At 39.7% G+C, this 13,985-nt stretch overlaps 1 protein-coding gene across 1 annotated transcript in view; it reads left to right on the top strand.

Moving 5' to 3' along the window:
- The window catches only part of LOC120316243 (putative bifunctional UDP-N-acetylglucosamine transferase and deubiquitinase ALG13), a 54,863-nt gene that overhangs the window by 13,700 nt on the left and 27,178 nt on the right, over window positions 1-13,985 (top strand). The window contains exons 8-15 of the mRNA XM_039361596.1: window positions 1,163-1,209; window positions 3,549-3,621; window positions 4,551-4,632; window positions 5,233-5,413; window positions 6,452-6,527; window positions 8,722-8,827; window positions 9,908-9,972; window positions 13,224-13,321. Of these exons, the coding sequence (XP_039217530.1) occupies window positions 1,163-1,209; window positions 3,549-3,621; window positions 4,551-4,632; window positions 5,233-5,413; window positions 6,452-6,527; window positions 8,722-8,827; window positions 9,908-9,972; window positions 13,224-13,321 (728 nt within the window). The remainder of the gene's footprint in view (window positions 1-1,162; window positions 1,210-3,548; window positions 3,622-4,550; window positions 4,633-5,232; window positions 5,414-6,451; window positions 6,528-8,721; window positions 8,828-9,907; window positions 9,973-13,223; window positions 13,322-13,985) is intronic.

Below are 13,985 nucleotides of genomic sequence, written 5' to 3'. Positions count from 1 at the left end.
AATTTGCTCTGGATTCATCGGAGCCACTGAACGAGAAACCCACAAAAGTTTTAAGCAGTGTAAAATATCAAGCTGGACAAAGTAGCCCTGGACTTGCAACAATTCATTTAGTAACCCTTCCAAGTTACAACAACACTGAAAAAAGTGACTTAGGACCATTTTTCACACTTAATGATTGTTGCAACATCCCCGTGGTCACATGGTCAGAATTTAGGTGCTTGGCAACTGGCATGTATTTATGAGCCCTGGTGGCGCGGTGGTTAGAATGCAGTATTGCGGGCTAACTCTGCCCACAGCTTGGAGTTCGATCCTGACCCGCTCAAAGGTTGACTCAGCCTTCCATCCTTCTGAGGTTGGTAAAATGAGGACCCAGAGTGTTGCGGGCCATAGGCTGACTTTGTAAACAGCTTGGAGAGGGCTGTAAAGCACTATGTTTTTTTCAGCATTGGTATAAATTCAAATGGTCACTAAACAAATAGTCATAAGTCAAGGACTATCTCCAATGTAACCAATGTTAGATAGTCTAAATCAGGGGTTGCCAACCTTGGCAACTTTAAGACTTATGGACTTCAAAATTCCCCATGGCTGGCTGGGGAATTCTAGGAGTTGAAGTCTACAAGTCTTAAAGTTGCTAGGTTTGGAGATCCCTCTTCTAATTTGACTCAGTCATGTAGCCCAAGGGTCTTCAAATTTGGCAACTTTAAGACTTGAGGACTTCAACTCCCAGAATTCCAGGGCTGGCTGAGGAATTCTGGGAGTTGAAGTCCAGAAATCTTAAAGTTGCCAAGTTTGAAGACCGCTGAATTGTAGCTGAATGTCCATGGAGATTCTCAATCATCCAGGCCATAGCTGTCCCAAAGATGCTTTTTTTAATGAGGCAACTGGAGTTTCTTGTTTTTGCCTTTGAAGATGTTTCGCTTCTTATCCAAGAAGCTTTTTCAGTTCTTTGGGACAATCATGTAGCTGCTTGATTTGGGAACTCACTGCTGTGTTTGAATTGCCTTCAAGGAGACCTCTGTGTGGCATGCATTATGGCAATCTTGTATGAACATTAATGCTTGCGTCATTAACTAGATTGAGCATTAGATGAGGGCTTATGTTGGAGCCACCCCAGAATTGTTATATTGCAAAGTAGTCACTTCATTTCCCTTCTGTTAAACAGGAAAGTGCTGGACAACTTGAGATTAGTGCCTTCTCACTGATTTATAAGTAAGTACTATATTACATTTTTGAATGTCAGAACTTGATCTCTTCTATTATTTAAACAAAATATACATCTTGCAACTTAATAGAAGCACATGGAACCCAAGAAGGTATTCATCATTTGTTCCTTCATAGATATCAAAGAGTTTCCACCACTTACAGCTCTTAGCAGTAATAAAAATGATCCGAATCCATGTTCGAACAGGATGTAAATCTATTTGGCAATCACTATTCTCTAGCAAGAATTTATTGGATCTGTCTTAAAAGCAACATAGCATCATTTTCCTTGATCCATTGGTGATTTACATGCTGCCTTTTAAATAAGCTTTCTCAAGACGGGGGTACAGTCAAATGCCATAAAAATACCATAAAACCTGTTATCTAAAATTATAAATTAAAGGCTAACTAATAGAAGCAGCTTCCAAGACTTTTGTAGGCATTTAGCTATCAAATTAAAACTGCTGGGACAATTTATCACAGCAGGAATTTTAAGACCAAAGGAATAAAAAATACTGAGTTGGTAAAAAAGTGTAGTGGAACAGCTTCATATGTGAGAACGTTAATCAGTGGAACGGCTTTCTTCTGGAAGTTCTGGATGCTCCATCACTGGAGGTTTTTAAGAAGAGATTGGACAGCCATTTGCTGGGAATGGTATAGGGTCTCCTGCCTTAAGCAGTGGGTTGGACTAGAAGACCTCCAAGATCCCTTCCAGCCCTATGATTCTGTGAATCTAAGGTGAATAAAATCAGCTAGCTTCTGTCTATGATTCTGTGGAAGAACTGGTATAAAGTCTCCTGCCTTGAGCAAGGGGATGGACTGGGAGACTTCCAAGATCACTTCCAGTCCTATGATTCTATGAATCTAAGGTGAATAAAATGAGTTCCAGCTGCTTTGATTTCTGATGGATAAAAAAAAAAAAGCACAGAGCTACTTGTAACTTACAAGAAGTGTTTAGTAGCAGAAAAGCTACCAGAAGCAGCACTATTGGGAAGCTTTGCCAGCTGGGTAGACAAGCAGAGCCTGGAAATCCAGAGACTGTCTTATGTGCGATTCTGTTTTATTTTTCCAAAACATCTGGAGGTTGCACAAACCTCACTCACTGAAATAACTACAGTAGTGTGTGGGGGAGAGGGTCTTCTTTCATGATCCATCATGTGCCAATCATTTTGCTTGGTCAGTTGGCTGGACTAATAATCTACCAATATATTATATTTGAAATTAGTGTTGCCCTATAGCAGAGATGGTACCCCTCTTTCATTGGCTGCACTTACTTGAAGATCATTAGGTTCTACAGGGTGGGACATTCTGCAGTAGAATCACTGTTTTTAACTTTGTTTCGCTATTCCTTTCTCCAGTTTTATCAAATCCTCCTTTCTTGCATCTTTAGGACTCTTAGAAATAATTACGGTTAGGTTAAATCAAGTGAATTCCATTTGGCCATGTTTCAAACTGTAGACTGCATTCTTGTCTAGATTTTGGCTGGGGAATTCTGGGAATTGGAAGTCCACAAGACTTACAGTTGCCAAGGTTGGACACCCCCTGTTTAAAGTGTCCAAAGAATAAACTATCAGTACTTTACGTTTTCATCTATCTCTGTGTGTGTGTTCCTTGTTTTGCTCTTTCCTTTTCTGGATCTTGCTTAGATATTGGGAGAGAAGTTGACTTCCAATCTAAAGACTGATTTAGTTTCATCTTACACTTTATTGTAAACTAGAGGAGACCTCAATAATTGGCAATATGTTCAGAAAAAAATAAAGACCTGTCATAGGGTTACACTTTTTGTTGTCAGAAATACATCACAGAAAAATCTATCACTAGCTTTAAATCAGTGGTTCTCAACCTGTGGGTCGGGACCCCATTTGGGGTCGAACGACCATTTCACGGGGGTTGCCAAACAATGCAGTCCGCCTTTTTCCCCCCCTTTTCCTTAGCTGTGCTACTCCCTTTTATTCTATTGGCTTCTGAAAGCCAATAGAATAGACTCTCTTGAATAGAGTCTAATTCTATTGGCTTTCAAAAGCCAATAGGAATTGTCCAGGCTGTCTCTGCCTTGCTGAGCCCGCCAAAAGTCCCATTCTGCAAACGGTGCTGCACCAATTGAGTGGTCCTCGACTTACGACCAGTTGAGTAGTCCTCGACTTACGACCGGTTGGGGGTCGCAGCATTAAAAAGGTTGAGAACCACTGGTCTAGATGTTGGGAAATACTGGCTCAGAAGAGTTTCAATCAAAGTTATGGGGTCTTATTTCTTGACCTGAATTACCTTGAAGAGATGACTGGTCATACACTTCCAAGAAAGGCAACTTATTTTTATTTTCTGTCTCTCTTACCTTTGAAATTAATTAGCCGAGACTTCATTCTTTATCGGCATCCTGGGAAACCTGCTTCTTACGCCACTGATAATGGCTTTGAAGACAAGGTAAGTGAACTTGGCTTATGAGAGAAAAACTCAAGAGTACCAGTCTAGGTGTTAGGTCAGCGGTCTTCAAACTTGGCCCTTTTATGACTTGTGGACTTCAACTCCCAGAATTCCTCAGCCTGCGTGCCTGGCTAAGGAATTCTGGGAGTTGAAGTTCACAAGTCATAAAAGGGCCAAGGTTGAAGACCCCTGTGTTAGGTGATGTGCAGAAGTCTTGTTTCTAGCTTCCTCAAGTACAGTACAAAAATCACTTCGGCTATTGGGAAAGTATAAAACTTTTTGTTAATATCCCACTCCTGAAATGCTTGAAACATACTTGAAGGGAGACATTTCATGAACTGTAAAAGATTTATATGATTCATTTCACAGCGTCACATTTATATGGAAGTGTAAAGTATATGCCATCTCTTTAATTTTATTTGCACCTGTGTTACAAGACCACTGTAGTCAAACAGGATCCTATAGGATAATCTCATTCTAAGATGTATGAATATTAAAAAAATATGCTATCCCCTTAATACCATACCTTTATCATACCCAAATAAGTAAAGTAGGGCATTTAGAAAGAGTTAATAGATTAATGGTGTCCTGATTAATTGGACAGCTCTCTCCTTGTGATATATAACTGGATACGTTTACAATCGTACAAATCAGTTTACGACACAAAACAATAGTGTTTGCAAAACATGCTTCATAAATATAATCTCATAAGAACTATCGTGCATTATGCTTTTCTTTTATATGTAGACATTAATTTTAAATGCACCCTTTTTATTTGTATGTAAATCATTTTTGCATTTAATCTATGAATGACATTTAACTTCTGTCAACGGGGGAAGCATTCTGACTGCTCCTCTATGTGGTGATCAAAACTACACATGTTTTCGGATTCCCAGCATTATTTTTAAAGTCAGATTTCTGCCTTTCAGATTCTACTGTGCTGTTCCAGTAATGGTCATTATGATTCTGTGTATACCAAACAATTTCAAGCCAGTGCTGCAATCTGCCAGGGTAAATAAAACATTGCCTTTTCTATACCACCACTCTATTTTAAGTAGCATAATAATAAATCTATCCTGTGTAAGATGTTAACTTCCCAGAAATCCCCTAATTTTAAAAGTGTGCTGTTGTCCTCCATTTAGTTGTGTTTGACCCTTGGACACTCTATGGACCAGCAATCTCCATCTGTCTCGCAGCTCCTCCTTCAGATCCGCCATGGTCATCCTGGTGTCATCCTTTATTGTGTCCAGCCAGTGGATACTAAAGTGGCCCCTTGTCCTTTTTCCGCTGATCACTCCCAGCATGATTGCCTTTTTGAGCAAGTCAGCTCTCATGACATGGCCGAAGTATGACAGCCTCTGTTTGGCTATCTTGGCTTCAAGTGATATTTTTGGTGAGGTTCGGTCTAGCATTTCGTTATTTTTTCAGTCCATGGGATGCGTAATAGACGCCTCCAGTACCACAGTTCAAGCGTCCCACCCTTCTCCTATCTGCCTTTTTCAGAGTCCACATTTCACAGCCATACGTAGCAATTGGAGAAAAACTATTGTGTTCAAAAGTGTGTTCCAGCTTATAAACTGTTTATAAAGATGCAGCCCTTTATTTGCCTAGCTGTCCTTTACGAAACTCTGTACAAAAATGTCTTCAAAGTGGATGAAGAAGAATTGAAAACCGCCCTTGAGATGTTTCGAAATGGGACTAAGAAAAATAGAAACAGTGCGTCTGTCGGCAGCGAAGATGCAAATTTTGATTGCCTTCCTGACAGGGCATCCAGAAATGCTCCAGAAAAGAGGTACGCTCTGAAAATTAAAGAATTACAGTTAACATCTCCTTAGACTTCATGAGACGGTGTTCCAGGGCATCTTAATATTGCATGTCTGGACTTCCGGTGGATCTGCGTTGGGCGATGGCGGCTACTTTGTAGCCGTCCTCCTGGGTAAGTGTAATGAACCGCTATGAACAGCAGACATCAGCTGTTCAGCGGTTCAAAATCCCCCTCCCGGGCAAAGGGGGGGGGCAGAGGGTAGTCTGAATAGTGGTAGAGCCTCTTATGTACCCCCAATTTTTCTTTTTTGGGGGTGACAGAGTGCTCCCACGGAGTTCAGACTGTCTCCGCTTCCCAGCTGCTTTTGTCCTTGGGACAACACCATTGCTAATTTTAGCACAACCGGTTGTCCTAATTCAGCAGTCTTCTTCAGTAGTTGGCCAAAATTAATTTTGCCAATGAATTCTGGAAGCTGCTGCTTAACAAATTTAGAGGGAGCACTAGGTGAAAGAAAGCTGCTGTCTGGAATGTATCTAGATGTATCGGATGATGTCAACCCAAGCCAACCAGCCCAGATTAAGAAAGCCAGAACTATACACACTTCAGAATAGTATCTTGAATGCTAATCTTAGGGTAGCTATAGAAGCTTAGAACCTGCAAGAGAAATTTTCCAAACTCATTTATAGTGACTTCATTCAGGTCATCTTCCTAGCTTGTTCACCCCCTGGGCTGGGTTGCTTTTTATGAAGCAACTGTCAGCTGATTTTGTTTCTGTCTCTCCATGGTTGATGGCTGCTTCCCCTTCCTTTCTTAGCCTCCTTGCAGCCTCTCACAGATGGAAACTCTCCCGTGGGGAATGCAAAGCTGCTGTCATCGAGTTGTTTATGTAGGTCAAATTCTAAAAATTGTAGGTGCTTCCCAGATCATTCAACACTGGGTGGCACCAAAATGCTGCTGCATTTTGCTTTTCCTGCTTCTGAGTTTCAGCACTGGACAGCGATGGATAGACACACTTTTCTTTTTTCTTTTTTTTTTTTTTGATCCAATGTGTCTTTAATTGTTTAGGTTGGAAGACTGGGTAAGCTTTGATTCGGTCCACCCAGCGGAGGAAAAATGCAAGCAAGTCACTGAAGAAGGAAAGGTTCGACAATTTTCAGACAAGGCGATCCATGTTTGCAAGCAACTATGTAGTATATATGCAGGCATATATGTAGCAGGAAGCACAGTGTCACATCGTCTTCCTTTTAATGTTGCCTCTTCTTCTGATGCTACACTGCTGTGGTTAAACACTTGCATGTCTAAAATGTTTAAATTCGGCTTCAGGGGAAGCAGGTACAAGGGCTGGGAAAATAACATCTTGGAAAACTATACTTAAGATGTCATTAACATACTACTGGCTTTCTGGAGCTGTGCTACCTAAATGTGGTGTTTAAATATTCTGTTCTTGAGCTTTTCCTGTTCTAACGAGTTTTTTTTTAAAAAAAAACAAAACAAAAAACAAGCCTCCCTTGTCATGTCCCCCCTTTCTCTGTGTGTAGTTTTTTTCAACTCCATCACTCCTTTTGATAGAACAAATAATTACAGATTCCTTCTCTAGCTGTTCACCACTCTGCATTAAATTGCTTTTCGTTGTCTGGACTAGAACTAATTACAGGTAGACTTCAAATTAGAACCACAGTTGAGCCCCAAATTTATGTTGCTACGTAAAAAAAAAATGTTAAGTGAGTTTTGCCCCATTTTATGACTCTTCTTGACCACATTTTGTTCAGTGCATGACCTTAAATTAGTAACCCGGTTAAGTGAACCGTTTCCCCATTGAGTTTGTTTTCAGAAGGGATCACATGACTCAGCAATAGTGTAACCATCATAAATGTGAGTCAGCTGTCAAGCGTCCGAATGTAAACCACATGACCGTGGGGTTGCTGGAAAGGTCATAAGTGTGAAAAATGGGCATAGGTCACTTTTTTCAGTGCTGTTGTAACTTGGAATGGTCACTAAATGAACTGTTGTAAATTGAAGACTACCTGTCTAACAGGACTTTCCAACTGTGGCAACTTTAAGAATTGTGGACTTCAACTCCCAGAATTCCTCAGCCAGTATGAATTCTGGGAGGTAAAGTCTACAGATCTTAAAGTTGCCATGATTGGAGACCCCTGAACTATAACATGATTTTGCACCATTCAAAATACGGGGGATGCAAACCCGTAATGTAGTTTATCTAAACCCAGATAAGTGTTGTGTTTCTCTGCTGTTTGCCTAAACTCAAAGTAATGGCTGTTTTAGGATTAAGCAATCCTTCAGGAAAATGAGGCATAATCCAGAAATGGGAAATCAAAGTTGATTTACTCTTATTTTACTGCTTACTGGTGTGGGGGATTATTTTTGGGAAAAGGACTCTTATCAGGTTACCATGCACCTATGATATTCTTCTTCTCTGTGGAAGATCAGTGCAAAATGGCAACTAGTCCCATGAAAGTGGGACTAGCCAACTAGGAACTGATGTGGTTTGCTGCTTGTATGCGTGAAACCTAGGTGTAAATTAGAGCCGTGGTGGCAGAGTGGTTAGAACTGCAGGCTAATTCTGCTGACTGCCGGCTGCCACCAGTTTGACAGTTCGAGTCTCACCAGCTCAAGGTTGACTCAGCTTTCCATCCTTCCGAGGCTGGTAAAATGAGGACCCAGTTTGTTGGGGGTAACAGGCTGACACTGTAAACCACTTAGAGGGGGTTGTAAAGCACTGTGAAGCGGTATATAAGTCTATTGCTATTGCTAAATCTTGTACCTGTGGTTAATACTGAATAGTTTAGCCTAGGACTGTTTAACATTAACAAACTATGTCCTTTTTGGTCATTGGCTATCTACTTATAAACAGAATTCCCAAGAGGAGAGAACTGCTTTACACTTCGTCTCCAGGATGGGAACAAGCTCTAAATTATTTTAAATTAAAATAATTCAATTAAATTAGCTTGTCTCCCAGCCTCAGTGATTAGTGAAGTGTGTAAAAATCCCTAATCAGTGGTTCAAGTTCTTTTTATTGCACTGTTGCTGTTGTACTACTTGATGTTTATCTCCTAATTGGCACGTGCAAGTTGAACTTGCCATGTTCTTGGGCCATTGCTCAGCCGAGAACAAGTGAAGTTCAACTTGCACTGCCAATTAGGAGATAAACATCAAATAGTAGGAGCAAAATGTAAACTAGTAGATGCAAAGGGGTGCATCTAGTGGTGCAAAGTGTAAACTAGTAGATCGACTTGAGCATTTCTTTTACAGACGGCAGGGTGAGACGGCAAATGTAGCCAGCAGATCTTCTAATCTGTTCCTTTTCAACTTCACAGCCTCCTGACAACCAAAGGATGCCCTTTCCCTACAAAGTATTGAAGGCCCTGGACCCTGAGATCTATCGGAACATAGAGTTTGATGTTTGGCTGGAGAGCAGAAAAGGTAGTAGTAGTAGTAGTAGCAGCAGCAGCAGCAGCAGCAGCAGCAGCAGCAGCAGTAGCAGTAGTAGTAGTAGAAGTAGTAAAAATAACAATAACAATTACAATTACAATAAAGTTGGAAGGGACCTTGAAGGTCATCTAGTCCAATCCCTTGCCCAGGCAGGAAACCCTATACCATTTCAGACAAATGGCTGTCCAGTCTCTTCTTAAAAACTTCCCGTGTTGGAGCATTCACCGCTTCTGAAGGCAGGTTGTTCCACTGATTAATCCAGGGGTCTTCAAACTTGGCAACTTTAAGACTTCTGGACTTCAGCTCCCAGAATTCTTCAGCCAGCTCTGACTGGCTGAGGAATTTTGGGAGTTGAAGTCCACAATTCTTAAAGTTGCCAAGTTTGGAGACCCCTGATCTAACAGAAAACAACTAAGTGGGAATGAAACTTAGATGTTTTAATTATGACGTTCACACTAACCCATGAATAATTTCATCCTGTCTGTATTAGCTCCTCTATTTGTTGCACAAAGAGTCCTTGTATAGGGACTGCCTTGTTGAGTGGCAGTTTGCAGTTACAACGGTGATAATAAAAAAAAGTCACTGCCACTAGTTCTCTAATTTATGACCTTCACAGGTCTGTCGAACAAAAGGCAGGCTGAAGTCAACTCACAAGCAGAGTCATGATTTTGTGTAGTGACCGCTTCATTTAACAACCAAGTTGCTGGTCCCAATTGTAACTAAACAATGACTATCTGTGCAGCCTTCTCATTTACTGCCCTCCCCCATTGTTGGACATGAATCCCTAGGGCAGGGGTCTTCAAACTTGGCCCTTTTATGAGTTGTGAACTCCCAGAATTCCTCAGCCAGCATGCCCTAGGCAGCATGTGAAGACTTCTGCACTGGAGAAGGCTATACAGACATAATATTCATTGTCTATGGTATGCATAATGTCCTTTCCAGCTGCAGCTAATATCGGGAAAATAAGCCAGTTACATAATATTTTTTCCCAAGCGAAAAATTCTACCATCAGATTAATATCCATGAATGCTTGATAAATAGCTTAAGTTTTCTTTTGATCTTCCTTCGTAGAACTTCAAAAAACAGATTACTTGGTGTTTGCTGGGAGACAGTACTATTTAGGAGACAAATGTCAGGTACGTGTTTTGTGTTTATTTAGGAAAGATAATTGTTTGAAGCAACATTTGATATGCCCTAATTAAGCTTATTGAATGCAAAAGGGGTATTTGGTCATTGTGGAAGAGTTCTTTAAAATTGTTTGCAATCAGCAGAACACATTTTCCTTCGTTTATTAAAGAACAACGTTCCTGGTTTCTGATCCTGACCTGGATGCCTCATTTTTTTTTTAAAAAAAAGTTTTTTATTTGTAATACAATTAAAACAAAAATGGACAAGCGTGACATTCCAGAGTAAATATTTCAAATAGTTTGTTTCTCGTGGTACAAAAAGATAATACACCATTCTTAACCTCTATATAAGCCTCATTCTTCTATGTAATACAATTAAATATACAATTATATGTACAGTTATATATACATTTCAATCCTATCATTAACCTGAGATCCAAGCAGTTCTCCTTAATTCATACCAACGGTAAAATTTGTCCCAGATTTCGAAGTATTTGAGTTCTGTCTTGTCCTTCATAATCATTGTGAGCCTGTCCATCTCAGCACATGAAAAGATTTTATACAGGATCTCTTCTTCCATTGGAACTCTCTTATTCTTCCAATTTTGAGCAAAGACCAGTCTGGAAGCCGTTAGAATGTGTAACATTAAATAAAGAACGCCTTTATCGTACTTTTGTGTGGTTATACCTAATAGGAAAAGTTCTGGTTTTGCTGGATGCCTCATTTTAAAATGCTCTGACAGAAGTAGGAATAGCCTTCAATTAGTTTTCTAAGCTTCCTTATTGTATAAGAAGACCTCAGTTAAATTGAGGTTTTGTTGAGGTCTCCTCTTCATAATTCCAGTGACTTGGCCATCGCTGCACCGTTTTATCCCCAATTTTCCACTTTGATGATTACTAACTCTTGCAGATGTGTGTTGGGAAGCAATGTCTTTACAACATTTAATTTGATGGACCCTTTAGGGCCTGTTGTAAAAATGGAAAGGGATCACTGCATCCCTTATCACGACTTACTAGAGTAAACATGGGGTGTTTACTCTAGCAAGTCATTTAAAGATTTTTTTTAAAATAACACCCCATCTTTCTGGATAACTAAAAGCTAAAGTAGCTGGTGCGGTTGATTCAAAGAAGGAAAAGCTCAGAGTTAAGCAAAAAGGGGGTTAAAATCTGAGAAGAGTTAGTGAAATTAAAACATTTTTATCAATATGACACAATGTCATCAGACAGAGGGGCAACTTAAATGTCTGGGTTCCAGAGTTCCAGAGATAGGCCTTCACAATCAGAAAGATTTTTTTAGTTTTACTTACCAGTGGTAACAATGGCAGGACTTAACTAAGAGCCTTTTTCCAATGAATCCCAAATCCTTCATCCAGATGGGACCAAATTCTTCCTCTCAGAATTCTGACCTAATTTTACAGAGACCCAGTTATGCACTGGCAATTTTAATAATTTAAGTTCTTTAAATATTAATTATATCTAAGAGATTTGAAGTCCAGCCATTTATAACATACGGATTCTTACACCCTGATACCTGGTGTAGCAAACTGTACTTTTTAATATTTAAGGTTGTGATCCCTCCCCCAAAAAAGTTTTTAAAATGGATAGCAAGGGAGTTTAAGAGTGCTTGCTGGGGAAAAAAATCTTGAGCTTGAAAACTTGTACAGTAGATTGTTTTTGATATGAGTTAACCAGCTTTCTGTGGCTCAGAGAATAAGGCTATGCTTTCTATGTGGAAAGTTCCATACCACAATCTTAATTCTGGAATATGAGCTTGATATCGCTGACTCTAGAAAGTTGGCCATAAGAAAGGCTTTGAACTATGGTACTGGAGAAGACTGGATTGCAAGGCGTTCAAACCGGTCAGTCCTAGTAGAAATGCTCTTTAGAAGGCCAGATCCTGAAGTTGAAACTCAAATACTTTGGCCACCTAATGAGAAGGAAGGACTCACTGGAGAAGACCTTAATGCTGGGAAAGATGGAGGGCAAGAGAAGAAGGGGACGACAGAGAAGGAGGTGGCTGGATGGAGTCACTGAAGCAGGAGGCGTGAGCTTCAATGGACTCCAGAAGATGGTAGAGGACAGGAAGGCCTGGAGGAATGTTGTCCATGGGGTCACGATGGGTCGGACACAACTTCGCAACTAACAACAACAAAGAATAATTGAGGTTTCTAATTCTGTCCTCTTGTTTTTGAGAAAAATTCCATGCATGCACTTTATCTTGATACATAAATTTCTATTTGACTTGTATGTTCTTACAACATTTACCCCAAATTAGGTGAGCCCCATTAACTGAGATCTTCTCCAATCTCACTGGTGTTTAAGTCATGAACCTGTTACCAGTTCTAGTGAGATTTCAAAAGAAACATACATTTACATTTCCAATAATAATGGTACGGTATGAGCACTTTTGACCATCTAGGATAGGCAAATTGCATCTCTGAGAGAAGACAGGGCCACTTCCCCCTCCTTTATAAATGGGTTTTGAATTATCCCCAACATTGTACTACTTTGTGGAGGGAATGTTTCTGTGACTGTATAGGAGAAAGAGGCTGCAATACTTTGTTTTCACCTCGTATAATGTTAGGGCTTAACACTATTTCCAGAGGTAGTTCTAAAATGGTTCTGGCTTGTATCAAAAGCTTGTGTGTGTGTTTGTGTGTGTGTATTTGTAGAAAACAAGGCAAGGACACAAAAAAACAAGGCAAGGTGATTTACATACACCAGGAGTCTTCAAATTTGGCCCTTTTATGACTTGTGGATTTGAACCCCCAGAATTCCTCAGTCAGCCATGCTGGCTGAAGAATTGTGGGAGTTGAAGTCTACAACTCATAAAAGGGCCAATTTGAAGACCCCTGACATACACTGTCTCATATTTACATATAATGTCTCATATTGATTTACACATACATATACATCACATATTTTTTTAAAAATGTAACTTACGTTCTTTAAACATGAATCATATCTAAGAGTTTGCAGTCCAGCCATTTCATAACATACGGATTCTTACACCCTAATATCTGGTGTAGCAAATATCCAGGGCAGAAAATATAAATGAACTTCAGATTATAAACAGTGATTACAAAGCTTGTTGGATCGAAGTCAAGGCCAGGCTGGAATTGCTTTCAAGAATAAAACAGATCAGTTCCAAAGTTGAATCTGGCTATTTTCACTTTTTGGCACTGCTGCTTGGCAAAAAAACTCAAGTGCTAATTATTCTGACTATCCCTTTGGGTTTAATTAGAGTCTTCTTTTTCCCAGGTACGGCTAGAAACTGGGGGAAAATATTACAATGCCCATATACAGGATGTGGGACAGGATAATTTGGTGACCGTCTTTATTGAAGAGCTGGCAGAAAAGTATGTATCTGTTTCCTTTTAATCATACAACTGTATTCATTGGAAGAGCTATCGGTATCAGAATTTTAGCTGTGCTACTTCAAGATCATGCTGACAGTGTTATAACTAATACTATACAAAACCTGACATCTCTCTTTCCCTATCGTTTCCTCAGACTGGGTTTAATTCTTTTACAGTATGGGGGATTCCCTTCAACAGTTTTCTAACATGAAAAGGTTTTAATTTCATTTCCCAGGGGAAAGTGTGTTGGAAGTGAAAGCTTTCATTTTTGTCCTGGCGTAACCTTGACGCTTAAAAAAAATTAAGACATAGTCTTATGGAACGTTTAAAACAAACCTTTTCCTTGTATTTTTTTTTTTTTTGTGGATCAAATATCTTGTGGTCCATGAAGTTTCTGTGATAATAAATGTATTAATCTTTAATATATTTCCTGATCCTTCGTTTTTGTTTGAGTTCTCTGGAAACTCAACAAATTACAGTATTACAAAAGAAGACAATATGAAACCTATTAAGAGAATAATACCTTTAAATTTAATCACAGCCGCAAGGCTGTTAGTAGGGCAATATTGGAAGAAGGAATCTTTGCCTACTTTGCAAGAGTGGCTTCTTAAAGTTTCTTATTTGGCGGAAATGGCAAAGATTTCGGCTTTCTTAAAGGAGCAAT

This window comes from Crotalus tigris, unplaced genomic scaffold (genome assembly GCF_016545835.1).
Source record: "Crotalus tigris isolate CLP2741 ecotype Arizona unplaced genomic scaffold, ASM1654583v1 scf7180000019309.743544, whole genome shotgun sequence".
Lineage (NCBI taxonomy): Eukaryota > Metazoa > Chordata > Lepidosauria > Squamata > Viperidae > Crotalus > Crotalus tigris.
The sequence above is the reverse complement of the archived record's forward strand: the minus strand, read 5'-3'. Positions and strand labels throughout refer to the sequence as shown.